The sequence below is a fragment of the Asterias rubens genome, chromosome 8, assembly GCF_902459465.1.
Source record: "Asterias rubens chromosome 8, eAstRub1.3, whole genome shotgun sequence".
NCBI lineage: Eukaryota > Metazoa > Echinodermata > Asteroidea > Forcipulatida > Asteriidae > Asterias > Asterias rubens.
The window spans coordinates 18,712,817-18,734,410 of NC_047069.1; the positions used below are offsets into that span (position 1 = coordinate 18,712,817).

Consider the following 21,594-nt stretch of genomic DNA (forward strand, 5'->3'; position numbering starts at 1 on the left):
TAACGATTTTTATAACTTCCTTGAGTTGAAGTGCTACGGCCTAGCGAGAAGTATAATTATAGTTGCATTGTATTTTCAGATCGCTCCTCAAACAATTTTGCTCATCGTTTGATTTCTTTTGGATACCATTTTGTTACCTCTTGTTTCAGAAACTGTTCAGTTCTACTTGCTCATTTTTCACCAGGAAAAAAACCCTCAGGCAATCAGTAAAGGGGTGGATTTCACAAAGGTAGTCCTAACTTAGGACTAGTCCTAGGCAATGCTAAGAGATAGGACCAGTCCTAAGTTAGGATGAGTTACTGGTCCTAACTTAGGACCAGTCCTATCTCTTAGCAATGCCTAGTCCTAGTCCTAAGTTAGGACTACCTTTGTGAAATCCACCCCAGCTACACGCTCAACCAACCCGTAGTCTTCACCGACGACGTTAGTTTTGTTTTAGTCACTGGCGGTTACAACACAAACTAATTGGAGTAGAGATTTATGTATCATACAAGATTCGTGGACTTGCCCAGTCTCTCCGATCCAGTGAGTAGTGCGTGCTCTACCGGCGCGTAATACGAAAACTAGTGTTGCAAATCAAGAACAAAACAGTTGCTCCAAAATCGCTTAACTGGACTTTGTCACATGGATGTGAACAATAAACGGATACACTTCCCAAGGAGAATAAATCACCCAAAACCCTATATTTTCAGAAACGTATTAAAACAATCAATACTGCTACAATATTACCACAGCCTAGTTATTGCTCCAAACTGTAAACTATATTAGTAAACAAACACAATCCCAAATAAAAATGTAACTAAAACAATACCCCTTAACTTTTTTAAGTACAGCGATTTGACGTCATTTGTAAATAGTTACGGGGAAAAAAATCTATATAAAAATGTAATAAAAAACAGTCTGTTACCAAAAAATAATAAGAAATGTCAGTCATGCACGACTTCAAAATATAAATGACATATCGAGTTTATCATTATTGTACTGACAAATTAATGTTCTTGATAAGTTTTGAACCAGTTCAAATTATTATAAAATGAAGATTCTGAAGTTTTCTCAATTTGCAAACTATCGAATTGGCATTTGAATTTGGGGCATTGATGTTTATTGCATGAAATACAATTTAACTCAAACGTTCCATTTTACTTTGTCGATATCTCTTCAGTAGAACTAAAAAGAAACAAAAAGTAGAGTTCTGTATTCAATTTAGAAGTTTATCAAATGAAATCATAACACAATACGGTACCAGAGAAAACAGAACGATATTACCCGACTTTTTTTTCATCGGCTTATTCAAATTATGAAAATAACCAACAATGTTCGTAATCTACCTTACTGTGACAAGATTTTAAAAGGCTCACAATTTACAAAAGGATAAACAAACAAAGGAGCAAATATTTATCTGAAGTTGTTCACTATGTAAATTATTGTGACTATTATCTCTAAGAAATACACATATACTTATTTAAACCAAATCCGTCCTTAAAATATGGGGGAACCAACATTATAAAATCAATACATTTTTTTGTTTTAATTCTACAGTGTCATGCAATTTATATCCAATATTGCTGAGAGAATGTAACTTTGGTCAAAACATTTTTCTTTCTGCAAAACATGTGACGAGGTCAACAGTTAATTTTGGGGTCATCTTCCTGAACTTTAAAGAATCGCTTCAAGTCCTTTTTGGTGTTCATTGAACACAATCTAACTTAAATTCTAGTGGAAGTTTGTTCCAGTCGTATTTTTCAAACAAACTACTTGCGTTTGTCTTAGATGTTATCTGATTCCGAGAGATGTTAACAATCTTTTACCTTCCAAACTTCTTCCATCCACAACCCTAAAATCTATTTTGCTTTAAAACGACCTCCGAAGTTTGCTGTTTAACAACATTAATCACACCGATCATTAAATTTGGCGACTGTTAACAGCTTTAAAATTCAAGCAGAACAAAATTGAAGAAGTTGACTTTCGACATTTCTCCCAGCTTGCTAGGATTTTGTGAAAAAGTAATATTTCTATAAAACAGACTTCTCAATGTTGAGCATATTTTTTGTTTGTTTGTTTCTTGTTTGTTTTGGTTTTGTTTTTCATTTTGTCATTGTCAATTTTTTTAAATCAAACTTTGACGGGTTAATTTTTTATATACATTTTTGAAGAAACTATAATTATACTTGGTTGTGTTGTTTACATTTTCTAATGCATTTTGATGACAAAGCAATGTAGATGATAAGTAAGATAATGGTTCTGCAACAATAGTTACATAAAGTGACATTCGAAGAAACAATTTAACAATAACTGTTTACCTTTAAACTGAGTGTTGACAAGTTGAACAAATTCTATTGACATTTAAAGCAATCTTACAACACCTGGCGTGTGTTTTAAATTGACTAAGACTTTGCATTGAAACTGTAAGCAATGAATCAATATTTACAATTATACAACAGTAGATTTGCTTATTACTAGATTTGACTTCCCTTACCAATTGTATTTATAATATATACCACCCCAAGTAGTAATTCATTTGACCGTTATAGTGACTAAGTAGGATTTGAAACTTGCATGGTGGAAATATTGGTGACGTTTGCGAAAGCACCGTGTGTACATCTCCTTTGAGTATAGCTCTAGTTCAGAGTTGCAAAACCACTGGTTCTTTTCAGAACCAGAGGTTTTCAAACCCCCTATAAGTATTACTGACTTTTTCACCAAATCATAAAAGTCTTCATAAATAATGTAAAGTTACATGAAGTGTGCCATCTAGGGTTCCAAAGTCTCACATAAGATTATTAGATCACGAGAGAACTGAGTACGTTTGATGGATCTGAGGATTTCTTAAAGGATAACAAAAAACAAGATAACGTTTACTATATAGAAAGGTTTGCGGTAACACCATGTAATGATTATCTCTAATGAGTTGGGGTGGTTCTGAAAAGAACCTTTGGTTTCAAGTGAGTAGACTGGTCTTTGACAATTACCAATAGTGTCCAGAGCCTTTAAAGAAAAACGTATTTATGAAAAACAAACAATTTAGGCATATATGGACAACGGTTCTGTTTACATGGTTACTGAGTAAATATCAATACAACGAACTTAACCAGTGTTCCTAAAGGGACTGAGTTGATTGACGATTTTTTAACTTTGAAAACTGAGTGTTTCTATCTTGAACAAATGCCAAACGACCAACCATTAAGACTTGAATGACGACCGTGATTGCAAAGGCCCTTGATTTGACGAACAGACATGGTGGGAGGGAAGATAGCATCAACATTACGCGGACAATATTATTTTTTGACCAGACAGACCGTCATTTATAGACTCCGACTAAAAACGCACGGACAGACGGAATCTTTAAGCTATGACAACTGAGAGGAAACTCTAAAAAATTCCGGGTAAGAATTGATCCGGATCCAGAGTCCTAGGGGGTCTGACCCATTTTGGATCAGGATGACCCTGAAACTGGTTAACTTCTAAATCAGATTCTGAGTCGGTGTGATCCATTTCTGTGTCATTTTGACAGAGATTCCGGGTTATACTGAACCTGAAATGGTTTATACCTCACGTGAACCTTAATCCCGGTCAATTCTAACCCGGAAGTAGTTAGAGTGCAGACATAATGTAAAGGGAACTTTCGAAGGAGATCCGAGTTCCTCTCCATGAAATATGAAAAACGACCATGACTGAGACACAATGACGAACAATTCAACACTAGTCAATCCATCATACAGCAAGGCTATAAGAATGTACGTGTGCCCAGATTCAACTCGATCCCTTTGGGAGTCAACTCGACCCCCTTGGGTCAACTTGAACCCCGTTGTCAAGTTACGGAGAAGTATACTGATCTGAGGTATCATGAAGAGATCACCTGACCAAATTAATGACCCAATCATGGATCATAATGATATAGAGTATATATTGAATTTAGTAAACGAGTTATAAAAGGAGATTTTAATTTCGTAATCCTAACCTTAAAGAAAGTAAATGTATAAATTAAACAAAAATAAAGTTGTGATTATAGTAATTAATAAAACAAACAGAAAAAAGTGTGCAAATTACTAATACATTAATAATTAACATTTTCTCCCGAAATTCAAAGACCTTAATGACAAAATTTGGTTAACAAAAGCTATAAATTTACGATCCAAAACTTTTCAGAGGTTTCGCCGAATAGCCTACTACAAACGAATTGTAGACTTACAAAATATCTCGGGCACACATGGACTTAAATTTTGACAGTAATCTGTACTGGTTGTCGACAAAAAAAACCCAAAATACAGTATTAAACGAAAATGACAGACAATGATAATCAGTTAACGACAGTGACGGATAATATTGTGTTCTACATAGTGTTACTACTATCATTATTAACAGGTGTACCCGAAACTAACAATATTTGATGATCAGCATAATTTTACAATAAAAAGTTACAGTTTTGTACACAATTTGGCATTGTTGTTCCTTGTCTTACTTGTGTGTGCGCCCAGCAACAAACATACAAACAGAAAAACAGACAATAACATGTGTAAAAAAACAAAAAAAACTAAATTAATATTCTTTATCCCCGATGCAAACTTAACATCTATTATATCGTTGCGGTGCCCCTCTAGCTACCGGGCAACCTCGGTAGTCTAGTTGGTAAGACACTGCTCTAGAATTGCAAGGGTGGTGGGTTCGAATCCCACTCGAGTAATATGCCTGTGATACTTTTTCACAGGACTCGGGAAAGTACTGAGTATACAGTGCTAACACACATCGGTTTATGGGTAAAAACCAAAATTAATAAAATGTGTGTTGTCAGGGAGAAAGAAGAAGAAAGAACAAGAAAGGAAAGAAAAACATCAAACATTTTGTTGTCTCTTTTCCACAATTAGTCTGGTCAGGTAGGTTGTGAAAGTGAGAAGTTTGATGAACCAAACATGAAATTTGGCAACAGTCAGAACCTGTTTTAACAAAAACTTATTGGGTATTTCTCAATGTATTTTGCTATAGTGCCATCGCAAATTTTCCCTTTGAAAAAAAAGTAATCAAAACAAGCAATGACAGCCATATGTTTATTTCGAAAATGGTTTGTCTTTCCGCCTGTGTTTTTTGTATAAAGTACAATCGGACGTTGTCCTATAGCCAGTCTTTTTTCGTGAAAAACTTCGACTTTGTGCCAAATTCAATGCATGTTTCATAAAATAAAAAAAAACATTTCCCCCACTCTACCCCTCCTCGCATCCTAAACAAGAAAAGAAAGGAATACAAAGAGAGCCCTATTTACATGATTCATGCAACACATGACTGTAAACACATTATGGACTGTGTAGGGGGTCAAACTGTTTCAGTCCTATGGGTAGGTGGCGACGGCTTCTGGAAGAAAATTATTGTAGCCCACACCAGCTGGAAGTGGCCTTCAGGCCTTGTGTGTCTGGCGACTTGCTTAAAAAAAAAACGGGAAAAAAAATATGTTTTTTTTTTTCGTCGCTCGAAACTCTAAAACGATGCATCTGTTAACACGGCTTCAATTACTATATGTTTATTTTGAACTTAAAGTTTCACCCTTTGCAAAACAACAAATTCTTGAAATCAAGTTATAGGCTTATTTGACAACAAGGCACGCTTATCACCAGCAATAAGTGTCCACCTTTTAATTTAGTACTGAGTAATTACAAAGCGTAATAAACATTCATACGTTATTTTGAGCAACCCACGTTATAAACACACTCTGTATAAATAAATACTATACTAATGTTCTACTATCCGTTTGCCAATAATTCAATGAACATTTTCAAAAATTTTCATTAAGTACGTCTCGCATAAACGTACTTTTTAAATCTACTTTCCCAACTCTGTACACTTCTTGAGTTTGTTTATTTGTTTTCTAAACGTACAACTGACCAAAATATTGGATGAAGAATATAATTTATAGATGTTATTTTAAAGTCACCTGGAAATGTTTTTGTTCCTTCAGAATAAAGCTTTTGTCACTAATAAATGTGTTTTGATGAGTGGAATGTGAATAATCAGTTAACTAAGGTTTAACAAAATTAGTTCTTATGTTATTTACAAATTTAAGAGTAGGCCCCGACCCGAGAGGGCGCTGTTCGTGACGTCAATCGAGCCAGACTTTGCCTGCAATGCGTAGAGTAAACACACTTGCAAAGTACATGTAACGTCCATGTCGTGAGTTTGTACATTTCAAATTTTTGTTTTCATTTTTCCCCGGCAATTCTGACCAAGTGTAATTAATGCTGAATGCAGAAAAACACTTTTTGTTTAACGTACAAACTCATGGACATGGACGTACATGCACTTTGCACGTGTGCTTACTATACGCATTGCAGGCAAAGTCTGCATCGATGACGTCACAAAAGGGGTAGGCGGAGTCAGCCCCCAAAACAAATTTATATATTTTTTTAACAAACAAATCGTGAAAAACAATTACTCAAAAAATTGTTTTATTGTTGATAAGCATATACTCTTATGCTTGAAAGAAAACAAATTATATTTCCAGGTGACTTTAAGGACTTTCGAATAGTACTCAACTTCAATGTTCCATTTACAACTCTATAACCAAATCTGTTGCTTTGTATAATTTTTGAAAAAAACACATTGTATACTAAACCACAACTCCGACTGAGCTCAAACTTCACCACATTATGTTAAATAAAGACCGAGTGGTGAGTCAAGTAAGTCAATGAATAAGAGCGCCGGTACGTTATTTCGGATGTCGTTGGTTCAAGTCTCGCTCTAGTAAATTTTGTTTTTAATTCAAACCTAAACAATTAATAAGAAACAAATGTTGTTCTACTTTTATCATTTCAATTTACAGCGCTTCCCATTACATTCGAGCTATTTCGGCTTCATGTACATCGACATCAATAACAGTTCAGTTGCTCCTTTTTTACAAAATATTACTTTTTCAAAACATGCAGAGTTGTATGCACTAAACTACATAATTATCGTAATTGTTTTCTATAATACACTTTTTACGTCACACCTTGTTGTTTCATTGTTTTTAAATCAGTTACAACAACCTTTTGAGGTAAATAGTCCCACTCACGGACTCGTTTTGTTTGTACCCTATAGTGTCAGAGTGTAACACGTTTGTTCATTTCTGTTCCATTAACGCTTTTTACCAAACCAAACCAAACCAAACCAAACCAAACCTTGGAGGAACAAAAGGTCTGGTCCAAGGTCTGGTCCCTAGGTATTAAACGAAGAATGGCTAACAGAGTTTACTAAGTATCGGAGGGCACCAGACGAGAATGGCGTCCACTCATTTGGTGCGTTCGTTTAGCTTCCCTGGGTCGACCCCTCATTGCTCACTCGGGTGAGCCCCTGACAAGAGCCAATCGAACGATCACACTCACCCTCTCGTGGTGACGGCACTCCACCAGCAAGGCACTGGGGGCTGACCCGGGTGAGCCCCGTCAAAGCTATTCGATTGTACCGGGGCAGACCGGGGTCGACCAAGGGAAGCTAAACGAACGCACCCATAAAATACTGTCACGATTTTGTTTTTGTTGCAAACTAATCCAAGTTGTCTAAAGACTGTTGTGAGGGGTATTTCCCTTTTTGTTTACTACAGAAGCCAAGCTCCAAATGAAATTTATCTCAAAACGAATACTAAATCAAAAGGTTGAAGTGGATAACAAGAAGGGGTTAAAATTGTTCTTAATTCTTTGAAAAGGCAAAGGGTGCAAAAAGATTTGCACTTGCCGTGTCAGACTTAACAAAATTATTCATGGTGCATGGAAAACATATCCAACGAGCTTAAGCAAACCACAAAAAACGACCTAAACTTTGAATTCCTTAATTAGAAAACAGCGGGGAAAGGGCCATAATAAATGAAAATGGTTGTCACTTACACTACTTGAAGAAATAAGCCACAAAACCAGAGGGAAAAGTGAAGACTGATGTACGCTCCCAAAAAAATGTCCACAGAATATTCCAGCAGTATGGGTAAAATCCTATAGGTAGAGTTGTCAATAGTCATCCCAGCCTCACCTAGGCTTAAAGAATGTTTGAATTGTATTGTTGCCCCTTTTCCCAGGCAGAATTAAACACAGAAACATTTACACTCTTAACTAAGGATGTTCTGTTGAAAAAATTTCCAATTGAATTGAATTGAATTGAATTGAACTGAATTGAATTGAACTGAATTGAATTGAATTGAATTGAACTACCCTTGCATATCAAAGGACATACTAGTTTGGGTATTTTCAGTTCAAAGACGTTTACAAATGGTAAAATGCCTACGAATTCCTTTTCTGTCTCACATTCTTTTAATACACAATGGGTTCTAAATCAATCAGGCATGCAGTCTGGTTTGCAATGAATTAATGGCACATAATTTATACCAAATACGCTGCCTGTATTCAATAACGTGATAACTTAAGTTCAAACACAATGGGTAATTACTTCCATTCGATACAAAGGCGTGGCATAAACATTCCAACACAAACGCCAGTTTCAAATATTTATGGAGCCCTTTAAGGGACTTAATGATGAAAACAAATTATCCTGCCAAGAGTGCTCTTTATTGTGTGCATGGAATACAGGATTTCGAGAGCACGAAATGATTTCGAGCGCACGATAAAATACTCAAATTTATTCTTGACATGTGAACATGTTTAAATAACAAAGTGACCAAAATAAAACTGGTTAAAAAGCTGTCACGATTGAAAACAGTTTTATGTTTAAGCTGGATAATGTGCAAATCTTTAAAAAATTGTTTCAACAATATTTCCAATAGTTTACATTGTCACTTTAACGTAGCTTATACAAATCCTTTGACATACAAATTGGCAAAACTTGTACAGAAATTAAAACAGGAGTATAGCAACCACTTTAACCGTTAACAATAATCATCCACAGGCAAAAGAACAAAACGATTTCGATTTGCAATTCAAACATTCACACTTAATTCATCGAAACATTTGGATATTATGGGGGGGGGGGTATTAAAGGGGTCGGAGAATTGGTGTTTATAAAAAATGTACTTTCATTCCAATCCGCGTTTTGCTAAAACATGAAACGGTCTTTGACGTACGGCAGTTACGTTGTCCGTGACTGGTAGAAATATTACAGTATAGCATACTCGGGAATATGTTCTCAAACATGAATGTAAGTGGAACAATAACAGTTTACGGAATATAAAAATTTGACATTAAGAATGTGTTTTTACTTTTACTAAACCATTAGGTACAATGCCTTTTTGATAAAGAAAAGATAATCAATCTCACACTACCTTTATCGATAATTGCTTTAGCCTATTATCTGTACACATATTCCATATCCAAATATATAACGTTTCTTAGAGGGCGCCCCAATCACCACTCAAAGACCTTTTCGCAAATACCCTTTGCGCAAGTGCTTACTTTTGATGAGATGCATGCTGGTCTACCTACGTATCAACCTTAAAAGCGCTAGCTAGACCAGAGTGCACCTAATATTCAACGTATACAGCGCGCGTACCGAGTATTTTGCGATAAGGGCCCTTTTTCATAGAGCTGTTAAGCACAACATTATTTACTAAGCATTGCATTTCTTCCTTGATAAAAACAGGATTACCAACCAAATTTCCATTTGTTGCATATTGCTTGTTTTAGTATTTAGCTGCTGTTTGCTTACCCACAAAATCACATGGAAATTCGGTTAAAAATTATGTTTTATCAAGGCAAAATTTTCATGCTAAACAAAATTATAGTGCTTAGCAGCTCTATGAAATTGAGCCCTGGTCTATGCGGAGCTGTGTATTGAGTTAGTTGCGACATGCAGGCACCACTTTCCTCTGGTCACGTGGTTGCTGGACGGCTCTTTCGGTGCAAATTCATAGCACTCAACAAAATTGGCAGACAAGTCTGCTACCCTGTGTTCGCGTAAGTGTAATTTGGATTCAAAATGGCTTTTGTAATCGCGAGCTGTCGCAACTCTCTCAATATATAGCTTTGATTTGTGTTTTGTCTTCAGTAATGGTCATAAACAGTGACCGATGAGGGCGATATCACACTGTGTGACTGCCAGTTCCACTACTTTTGCTTTGAGCCCCTTTGTTCATTGGTAATGTTTGCTGAAAACAAACAGACAGGCAAAAACAAGTCAATGGGAACCGAGAACAAAACAAAAGGAAGCAAAACATTGAACCTATTATTTAGGCATACGGTAGGTGATAATTAGATTTTTGCCTTTAATGATATGCATGGACTATGAGTATAACATCCAACATGAGATAGTTGGCTGTACGGCCATCAAGAATTTGGTCATTGAAAAAAAAAACTTGTGTCATATTTTTTGATTAACTTTAAAATACTTTTTTTTCCTTCTCCATAATTCGATAAAATCTGTGATGACCCTACAGCGAAACATCTTTCTCATGACATATTATGACTGTGTGCAAAATGTCATGCTTGTATCATCAATTCTCGCAAGAATTTCCCCAATCGGCCATAATTTTTTTTTTTTATATTATAGAAAACCAACTTTTACTAAAAAAATGTATCTCAGATTTTAAAAACTTACTACCCTGTTTGCCCTGTACCAAACGCGATGGCTGCAAGCAATAATCTAATTTTGTTACCAACAAATGTGAAACAAAAGTCTGACATGAACACAGGGCCTGGACGGCACGATTTGTACACAGCTCAAAGGGCCACAAAGCTGGAGTTCCTACAGCGCAATTTGTACACAGCTCAAAGAGCCACAGAGCCTGGACTTCATGCAGGTACAATTTCTATACAGCTCAAAGAGCCACAAAGCCTGGACTTCATGCAGGTACAATTTCTATACAGCTCAAAGAGCCACAAAGCCTGGACTTCATGCAGGTACAATTTCTATACAGCTCAAAGAGCCACAAAGCTTGGACTTCATGCAGGTACAATTTGTACACAGCTCAAAGGGCCACAAAGCTGGAGTTCCTACAGCGCAATTTGTACACAGCTCAAAGAGCCACAGAGCCTGGACTTCATGCAGGTACAATTTCTATACAGCTCAAAGAGCCACAAAGCCTGGACTTCATGCAGGTACAATTTCTATACAGCTCAAAGAGCCACAAAGCCTGGACTTCATGCAGGTACAATTTCTATACAGCTCAAAGAGCCACAAAGCTTGGACTTCATGCAGGTACAATTTGTACACAGCTCAAAGAGCCACAGAGCCTGGACTTCATGCAGGCACAGTTTGTACACAGCTCAAAGAGCCACAGAGCCTTGACTTCATGCAGGCACAGTTTGTACACAGCTCAAAGAGCCACAGGCCCTGGCCTTTATGCAGACATAATTGTACAAAGGGGCCAAAGTTGTCCAGCTGTTTGTGGCAATTATAATACAAAATGTACATTTCAACATACACAAACCATGTAGTCTCTTGCTGACAGGAAATGCTCTGGGGTCGATTTCACAAAGAGTTAGGACTAGTCCTAACTTAGGACTAGTCCTAGGAGATATACAAATTGCATGGATAGTCCTAAGTTAGGACGAGTAACTGGTCCTAACTCAAGATAAGACTAGTCCTAACTCTTTGTGAAATCCACCCCTGGAATGACAACATGGTCTAAATAAATTCTTAGTCTGCCCGGAAGCTTTCAATGTGAAGATTACTCTAATGAAAGCTCGTCATTTTGATTACCTTTTTGGATTCTGGCAACAGTTCTCGACGCGCCTGAAGGTACCTGTCCTGTAAGATACAAAGAAATAAACCAACTTGTCATCAATCATAGCAATGTATTTTTATTGGTGTTTACCTTCTCCGGAAGAAACATGCCTTTGGTGTTAAAGTCACCTGGAAATATATATATTTTTTTCAAACATAAGAGTATATGTTTAGTAACAACAAAACAATTTGTTTTAGTTATGGTTTGTAACGATTTATATGTTAAAAAAATAGATAAAGTTGTTTGGGGGGTTGACTCCACTTAGCCCTTTTGTGACGTCAATCGAGGCAGACTTTGCCTTGATGCGTGGAGAAAACACAAAAGTTTTTTCTTGCAGTTTTCCGGCAATGCCAACCAAGTGTATTGCTGCTGGATGCAGCAAAACAACTAAAGATGGGGTCAGACTGCAAGGCTGGTCAGACTCACAAGAGCAATAGCACCTATAGTGGTCTGGTCCGACGTCTTTTTCAGCGCTGTGCAGCACTCTTGTCTTTAAATATCGCGCCTCGATTGATGTCACGAACACCGCCCTCTCGGGTCGGTGTCTACTCTTAAATTTGTAAATAAGATAATAACTAATTTTTCAGAACCTTAGGTAAATGTTTTATCACATTCCACTCATCAAAACACATATATTAGTGACAAAAGCTTTATTTTGAAAAAAAAACACTTCCAGGTGACTTTAATGTTCTTTTTGTCGTCGTTGATGTTATTGTTGTTGCTGCTGCTGCTTTTGTTGTTGTTTTATTGTTGTCGTTGTTGTTGTTGTTGTTGTTGTTGTTGTTGTGGTTGTTGTTGCTGCTGCTTTTGTTGTTGTTGTTCTTTGTGTTGTTGTTGGTGTTGTTTTTGTTTGTTTGTTTGTTTGTTTGTTTGGTTTGGGAGAGAAGCTCTTCTTGGGTTATATATTTAGGTTAAATGATTTGGGAACTTTTCTTTGTAGAACACAAAACATAATGTCCACAAATTTACATGAAAATTAGGCTCAATCGGTCATCGGAGTCGGGAGAAAATAACGGGAAAACCCACCCTTGTTTCTGCACGTTTCGCCGTGTCATGACATGTGTTTAAAATAAATCCGTTATTCTCGGTATCAAGAATTGATATTGTTTTAATGTTTTTTTCAAAATGTAAAGCATTTCATGGAATAGGATTTCAAGAGAAGTCTTTCACCATTACCTTCTGTAAACCCTGTAAGTTATTTGTAAATCTGTGAACTTTTAATTTTTGTTCTGTACCGAAAGTGTCCAATGGCTTCAAAGTACCACCTGGAAATGACCGACATGCAAACAATAACCGTCATGCAAACAATGTGTGAGACATACAGTCATGCTTACTTTGGCCGCGATGATTTCATGCCGTGATCTCCAGAATAGATGAATTCCAGCAACAAGGAGAGCCCCAGCAAGGCCACCGAGAAGAATGTAGAAAACGCCCGCTAGCGTGTCGAGGTTCAGCGCGCTGGTCTTTTGCTACCACGAAACAAATATTAGTAATCAAAATGTGGTCATTAAAGACACTGGACACTTTTGGTAATTGTCAAAGACTAGTCGTGACAGTTGGTGTATCTCAACATATGCATACAAAACAAACCTGTGAAAATTTGAGCTCAATCGGTCGTCAAAGTTGCGAGATAATCATGAAAGAAAAAACACACTTGTCACATGAAGTTGTGTGCTTCCAGATGCTTGGTTTTGAGACCACAAATTCTAAATCTGAGGTCTCAAAATCAAGTTCGTGGAAAATTAATTCTTTCTCGAAAACTACATTACTTCAGAGGGAGTCGTTTCTCATATTGTTTTATACTATCAACCTCTCCCCATTGCTCGTTACCAGGAAAGGTTTTATGCTACTAATTATTGTGAGTAATTACCAATAGTGTCCACTGCCTTTCAGAGAAGAACTTTAAACTTCAAAGACCTTAGCTCGTAGCTGGTTTTGTCTGATGGACACTGGACCCCTCTAACTTTTGTTCGTGTTAAAGGAAGTTGACACTATTGGTAATCACTCAGCATACAAATGTACTTGTTAACGATCAATGACGAGCTGTTGTGAGAAACGGCTCCCTTTGAAGTTTTTGAGAAAGAAGTAATTTCGAACTAAAACATTTCAATTTGATTTCGAGACCTCAGAATTTGATTTTCAGTGCTCGAAATCAAGCATCTGAAATCACACAACTTGTGGGACAAAGGCTTTTTTTTCTTCCATTGTTCTATCGTAACCTTTGACGGCCACTTGAGTGAAAATTTTCACAGACGACACACCAAATGAGAAGACTGGTCTTTCACAATAACCAATAGTGTCCAGTGTCTTTTAGCAAAGTATAAGGATGTTGTGTCATGTCCGAGTTGACGGCTCAGCAGTAGCTGCAGTGCATCGCTGAAGATGTGTCCGTTCTCGAATAATGTCAAGACAACCAACGGACATGGCCGTAGCCAAAGGTTATTCCACCATGGTTGTATCCATATTTATTTTCGTTTATGAAAACAACTGCGATTACTTTCCTGCTTAGCACTTTGTTAAGCTAACTTTTCTGCTAGAGCACCTATATAAAATAAGGCCCAGAGTTGTAGGTCATGATATCTCACTAAACCAGCTTAGTTCAGTTTGGCTCAGCTCATTTTCAAAACTTGTTTTTGATATGTCTTCAATTGTGAAATCAAAAAGTAAACATTTTTTATTTACCAAGTGTTCGGGAACTTTCTGAACTTTACAGGAGCTAGACCCGTTACCACTCCACCATTTCTTCTGGAGAGTATCCAAGGCGGCTTGTTCTCGTAACTCCAGAATGGCCAGCGTCAAAAGCTCCCTGATACGGGGTGAAATCAAAGGAAGGATTAAGTTTTGGGGCATATGTTGAGATACACCAAGTGAGCAGACTGGCCTTTGACAATTACCAATAGTGTCCATTGTCTTTAATGCAGTTCTAATCCACGTTGTGCCTGCATAACACCCTTATGTCATATCTCCATCTTCTGCTCTGTCTACCTCTTTTCACTTTCGCTGTCCTAATATCTATTAAAGGTAAACAACTTAATAGTCAATTACATAACCTTTTCTGTAAGGACAGTCGCCACTTAATTCATCTTACCTGACTTCAACTAGATGTTTGGAGACTCCGATACCGTAGCTTTTGGAGTCCAATAGACTCCCGACCATCATCGTGTCACAAGGGGGCTGCGAGTTGTAATAGTCATTCATGGCAGACTCCAGCAGGAACGCGTATTTACCGTTGGACTTACGAACTCTCTCCACGCCCTCTTGCGTCGTATTGGCGAAAGGCGATCTCTCCGAGTTGCGCATAAACTCCCACATATGACGATAAAGGGGAACTGTAGATGTCTGAACAAACATGAAGAAATACAAATATTGTTGTTGGTCTTTAGGCAAGATACGAGATATGTCAGACGTACGATATAAATAGTAAGTTGTACGTACGAGATATTCTTACGCACACACCAAGTGCCAGTCTGTTGCAGTGACTTCACCATGATTATAAAGCACTTCATGTATCATTGTCTTCCTATGTGAAGAGAAGCAACTATGGACAATATACTCAATGGCATGAACACTGGTTTTATCCTAGTAACTTTTGCACTCGCGACTTATTATCTTCCGTACGACTTAAACATAGACATGGAGAATAACAATTTTCAAGAGATCCAAGTGCAAACATGACAGTATTTCTTTTTTTCTTTCTTTCTTTCTTTCTTTATTTATTTTTAACATCATATTGCATTGGGAAATAGGCCAACATGAGTTTAAAAAGAACCAGTACTCAATAGGAGACTTTCCAACGCTAGGCGGCAGCAGACATACCGGGTAAATTTCCATTGTTTACGTAGTTCTGAACATGCGCATAATTCTGAGAACAATGGATTTACCCGGTAAGTCTGCTGCCCTCTATCGTCCCAGAAAGTCTCCCATTGGTATTACAACAAGCTTTAAAAAAAAATCACCAACTTATCAATACAACAACCGAATGTTGACCGATATTACTTATAATGAACAATTGATTTTTGAAACAATGTCCGCAGCTATTTGAAACAATACGTCTAATTGGTGACCTAGTACTTGCGAAATTTACTTTGAATTCCAACTGAGGCCACAAGGCTATCAGTGAAAATGGCTTTTAGAAATATCAGTGATAACCGATTTTAAATAGTTCTTTACCTGAAAAAATGTCTGACTGGATCCGGATTTTAAAATACCGTAGGTAATAGCCGTTTGATCCACCAAGTCACTTGCGGACGATATAGGCATAACCATTCTCTTAGCAGTGAGGAATGCAGCCAGGTTGGCCGTGTAGGATGAGACGATGATGAGAGTGAAGAACCACCAGACACCACCAGTCAAGCGACCGGACATAGATCTGGGAAACAAAAAGTACAAAACGGTTCAGTGCGGAGCGGTTTGATCCACCAAGTCACTTGCGGACGATATAGGCATAACCATTCTCTTGGCGGTGAGGAATGCAGCCAGGTTGGCCGTGTAGGATGAGACGATGATAAGAGTGAAGAACCACCAGACACCGCCAGTCAAGCGACCGGACATAGATCTGGGAAACAAAAAGTATCTGTTCGACTTGTTGAGATCCTTTTCTTATAGGTATAGGGTCACGGAGATCTTCATACCATGAAGTCTGCACTTTACTTGGAAGAAAAATTACCCTTTTGGTGATCGCATAAAGATTAATATTGAAATGAATTACATTGAAGAAGACCCAAGATCTGGTGTTGTCAGCATCAGCGTCTGGGTTCGAATTTCAGTCCTGGCACTTTTGCTCTTGAACCGTATTTGCCCCGTAAATAAAGGTGCTTTCTGCTCTACCAGCCATGCTCCTAGTGGATGATACCCTGCCTAGATCCTTCAAGACTGTGTAACCCTGTTTCAGTATAAAACATTGTGAGAAACGGTTCTCTTTGAAGTAAAACGTAGTTTTTAAGAATGGGGTAATTTATCACTCAAAGAATAAAATACTTAAAGGCAGGGGACACTATTGGTAATTACTCAAAATAATTGTCAGCATAAAACCTCATTTGGTAACGAGTAATGGAGAGAGGTTGATAGTATAAAACATTGTGAGAAACGGCTCCCTCTGAAGTGACGTAGTTTTCGAGAAAGAAGGAATTTTCCACAAGTTTGATTTGCAGACCTCAACTTTAGAATTTGAGGTCTCGAAATCAAGCAACTGAAAGCACACAACTTCGTGTGACAAGGGTGTTTTTTCTTTCATAGCTATCTCGCAACTCCGACGCCCAATCAAGCTCAAATTTTCACAGGTTTGTTATTTCATGCATATTTAAGATACACCAAGTGATAAGACTTGTCTTTGACAATTACCAATAGTGTCCACTGTCTTTAACCAGCTGAAGATTTTTATTATCCATCTGAAAGCACACAAAGTAATGCAACAAGGTTTTTTTTTTCTACCCACCTAGTGAGAATACTGGTCTTTGACAATATCACCAAAGGATAGTCTACGGCCGTGTCCGAATTAGCGGCTACAGCTACGGTTACAGCTAGATGTATTCATCATCATGCGTTGAGGTATAAAACATCCTTAGCAACACCCATAGTAACAGCCGTAGCCAACGCTGTACAGGCCAATTCGGATACGGCTTAGTTCCCTTTTAACGTACCCCTCCCCCACAAAAACACATTTATTGTCTCATGTCTCCCATATCAATAGTGCAGACTAACCTTGGACATAGCTCACATCCCTGCTGCATGAGGGCCCCTACAGTGAACCATAGACTATTGAAGATACCAAAGTCATTCTCGGTCTCCTCTTGGTCTTCAGTCACGAACCTCTCACCGGGCTTCTCCGAGGAGTAGTCCCCCGTGCCGGACGGCGTAGACGGAGGGTGATCCACACGGTGCCACTCCTTCGGACTAAATCGACTCACCTAAAACATCAAAAATACACCTATTTATAAAAAGACAACTACGTGTATTCCTTCGTGTGAATATCTTATGGTCTAAACTGATCAATTTTATCCTGAGATATGTTATACTTAATAAAGGTAGAATGGAAGCAAACACTTTTTAAGTTATTGAGGAGTTATCATTATCATTCGGCAAAGACTTGCGTCCGTGGCCGCCTCGTCCTCAAATTGTAATGGGGGCTCACTCCTGGAGTCGCCGCCATCACATGGTGTCGTTCATCAACCGCTGCTCTTTTTTTTTTTAGCTCTCCTATGCTTTTGACAATGTGACGTTGTCTTTCCAGCCCTGCTTAGGCAACCTCTGCCTCGAATTGTATCTGTGGGCAGACCAACTATAGATGCGCCGGGGGTAGGCATTCCTGTCTCAAAAAAATAAGAACTCGCAGCACTTGTTTCACTCTTGGCAGGAGTAGGGTAGAGTAAAAAGTGGTGTTTGAAGCGTCCATGTGGATCATTAGAAAAACTATAGCTACTAAACTTGCGAGTACAACTATGTACACAACTCTACTGGGAGAAGTGTGTGCATGGTTCCTGGTTTTATGGCATGGTTCAGTTCCTCCTCGTCTTGCTATTTCGGTGTTCTATAATCTAACTGTAATACACACCCACTGCTGGGCCCAAATTCAGAAAGCAGAAAATATTGCTCAGCAATTTTCTTTGATAAGCAACAAATTACTGCGACACCAGTTAAAACAATGCAAACTTTATGGAGTTTTGGTTGGTAACCAGTTTCTGCTGAGAATTGTTTGTTGTCTGTGCTTAGCAAGTTTGTTTAATGCTTACATGCTTTAAGAAATTGGGCCCTAGTCTCGCTCACTTACCTGAAACAGCACAACACTGACGATACAGCAGGCAAAGATAACGCACATCCATATCTCAGGCGCCAGTGGTTGCATGAAAGCGAAGACGCTGGGTTTATTATCCATAGGTTTCTTGATCATGATGCTAACCCCGACGCTCATGAAAGGCTTGGTGAATCCAATCACGCGCTCCCGTTGAACGTTGATGGTCAACGGGGCCACTGCAATGTCAGCTTTCTGTTGGAGGAGAATTTCAAAACCATGGATAAGGACTAACTCATAGCTCAGTCTACACGTGTTTTATTTTTGTACTTACAAGATCAAAAAAGATACCTGCGAATTGTACTTTCTGAAAGGCAGTGGACACTATTGGCACTTACTCAAAATAATTATTAGCATTAAACCTTACTTGGTAACGAGTAATGGGGAGAGGTTGATAGTATAAAACATTGTGAGAAACGGCTCCCTCTGAAGTGACGTAGTTTTCGAGAAAGAAGTAATTTTCCACGATTTTGATTTCGAGACCTCAGATTTAGAATTTGAGGTCTCGAAATCAAGCATCTGAAAGAACACAACTTCGTGTGACAATGGTGTTTTTTCTTTCACTCATATCTCGCAACTTCGATGACTGATTGAGCTCAAAATTTCACAGGTTGTTATTTTGTGTATATGTTGAGATCCACCAAGTGAGAAGACTGGTCTTTGACAATTACCAATAGTGTCCAGTGTCTTTAACAGAAGTCAAATACTGATGATGTTTTCAACCCTCCGTTTTAAGGTAATATAGAGGACTGGTCAAGCTTACAAAATAGTAACATACAGTGTTCATCCCTCTGAAACTCTAGGCTTGACCTGCTGTGTGAGCCAGGTTCAAAATAAATAGTGAAACAAAAACACGCACAATTTTCCTTGTAACCTGCCGTTAAATGTGGTTGTAAGAACTGAAATCGACTGTTGCATTTGTTAAGGTTTTCGAAAGCAGTTATCCATAATACCTTTAACTCAATATTATTATTACATATCTTACCCCGTACATTAGCTCTCCGATCATACCGTTCCATTTGCCATTGGCCATCTGTGAACCAAACTCAGAGTCGGACACCAGCTCGATTTTATAACTGTCGTGAATGCATGGAAAGAATATCAATTTAATATTAAAGGTAAAATGATGGTCTGAAGTATAACGCCATGTCACTTTCGTCTTATGAGTAACTCTGCGTTTTTAAAACATAGCACGTGATACGCCAATGCACATTGTTTTTGTACGTTTGGTGTATGGATCACTATTGGTAATTACTCAAATTAATAGTAAGCACAAAACCTTACTTGGTGTTCGAGCAATGGAGAGCTGATGATAGAAAAAAACATTGTGAGAAATGGCTACCTCTGATCTTAAATCAGGTATCGTATTGGTAAGTGGTTGCACCTCACGCATGTGTGCTGCTGTACGACCAAAATTTCTGCTACTTTTGGCTCCAAGGCCAGTCAAAACTGCACACAAATCAATTTTTTTATCCTCAAAAACTTTTCTTAAAATTTGAAAAATAATTATTTGTTATTCTTTGCAGATGTTATAAAATGCAACCTCAATGGTAGGCTTTTGAGCCGGTAGCGGCGTCCCGATCACTGGTCCTTGTTGTTGAGAAGAACGCGTATCGGGAGACTTTCAATTGCTATGTGGCAACAGCCTTTCCATGTAATTTCCATTGGTTACGTTGTTGTGAGCATGCGCCCATTACCAAGAACGTCGGATATACCTAACAAGTCTGCTGCCACCTTGCGTCCCAAAAGTCTCACATTGAACAGTAGCGGTGAGTTATCGTCAACTATCACTGTTAAAGGAACACGTTGCCTTGGATCGGTCGAGTTGGTCTTTGAAAAGCATTTGTAACCGTTTGTTATAAAATGCATATTGGGAGTCAAATGTTTGCCTCCCATAAATGGCCGACCGTGTTAGTTTGCACAGTAACAGGAAAACCACGCAATTTCGAGGCCATCTTGTGTGGATCATTGTATTCTACTTTTAAAACATCTTTCCAACCATATGCATTTTATAAAAAAAGGTTACAGACGCTGTTTATAGACCAACTCGTCCGATCCAAGGCAACGTGTTCCTTTCAGTTCAATATTGGATATTGGACATTTACATTGTTTGTACATCGAATTTGCTGCAAAGGTAGTTTTGTATTGGATATTGGACATTCACATTTGTTTGTACAGCGAAATTCACCGTACAATAAAAATGTGAATGTCCAAAACAAATGGGAATGTTCAATGTCCAATATCCAATATCAAACTGCCTTTAGGTCACTCTTCCACGAGAGGGTAAAGGGTGAAGTACCTACTTGAACTTAGGGCCACGGTACACCCTGGCGATCTCAATAAGTAGGTCCACGCAGTAGCCTTGATACTCATTGGGTTTGCCTCCAGGTTTCCGCATCAGAAATGGCGGATTCTGTAAAAGCAACACAGTTTGTTAACATTTATTTTATCAGGGCCCAACTGCAAAGGGCTGCTTAAGCACAAAGAATAGCTAAGCACAACAAAATTATGTTTACCAGAATAAGCGTACCAGCCAAACTACCATCTACAATTTCTGACTGGTATAATGCTTGTTCCTGCTTAGAAGACAGTTAATAAAATAATAATAATAAGACTTGTAATGCGCACATATCCACCCTGCTGGGTGTTCAAGGCGCAGAGTTGTTAAGCATTTGTGTCTGCTTAAGCAGCTCTTTGAAATTGGACCCAATGCATGCTTGCCAAAAACAATGCTAAATGCCACTCTTGGTAGGGGGCTTATAGAAGAAGCATTTCGTAATGTAAAAATAACTCAGGGGAGCTAAAGGTAGGAATTGATATTCCTCTTAAAACAGTCTAGATTATAGGATGGAGGGAAACATCCACCAGGCAAGGAGTTCCAAAGAGATGCAGTCCGGGGAATAAAACTTTTGGAATGGCTCCTTGTTATACATCTCAAAAAAATCAATAGTGCGTTGGTGAGAAGAAGCAGTATAAGTATGGTTTCACGCTCAAAAAGTCTGATATGGGGAACTAGGTTGGACACACGAATGGCACATTTACCATGAACATTTTAGGGTTAAGGGTGGGGTTGGGTTTTAGGATGTTGGTGGTACAACACCACATAAGTAGGATGTTCTAGAAAAGTGGTTGCAAAACATTGGGATAGTAAAAGAAGGAGGTGTAAGAAAAAAACATGCAC

At 38.1% G+C, this 21,594-nt stretch overlaps 1 protein-coding gene across 1 annotated transcript in view; it reads right to left on the reverse strand.

Moving 5' to 3' along the window:
• Positions 1 to 9,645: 9,645 nt before the first annotated feature.
• LOC117293365 (glutamate receptor 2-like) overlaps positions 9,646 to 21,594 on the reverse strand; it is a 33,365-nt gene continuing 21,416 nt past the window's right edge. Inside the window, exons 11-20 of the mRNA XM_033775659.1 lie at positions 20,717 to 20,826; positions 19,399 to 19,489; positions 18,393 to 18,608; positions 17,327 to 17,532; positions 15,797 to 15,995; positions 14,715 to 14,965; positions 14,309 to 14,432; positions 12,961 to 13,095; positions 11,602 to 11,649; positions 9,646 to 10,048 (exon numbers count right to left, since the gene is read on the reverse strand). Of these exons, the coding sequence (XP_033631550.1) occupies positions 9,983 to 10,048; positions 11,602 to 11,649; positions 12,961 to 13,095; positions 14,309 to 14,432; positions 14,715 to 14,965; positions 15,797 to 15,995; positions 17,327 to 17,532; positions 18,393 to 18,608; positions 19,399 to 19,489; positions 20,717 to 20,826 (1,446 nt within the window). The 3' untranslated portion in view covers positions 9,646 to 9,982. The remainder of the gene's footprint in view (positions 10,049 to 11,601; positions 11,650 to 12,960; positions 13,096 to 14,308; positions 14,433 to 14,714; positions 14,966 to 15,796; positions 15,996 to 17,326; positions 17,533 to 18,392; positions 18,609 to 19,398; positions 19,490 to 20,716; positions 20,827 to 21,594) is intronic.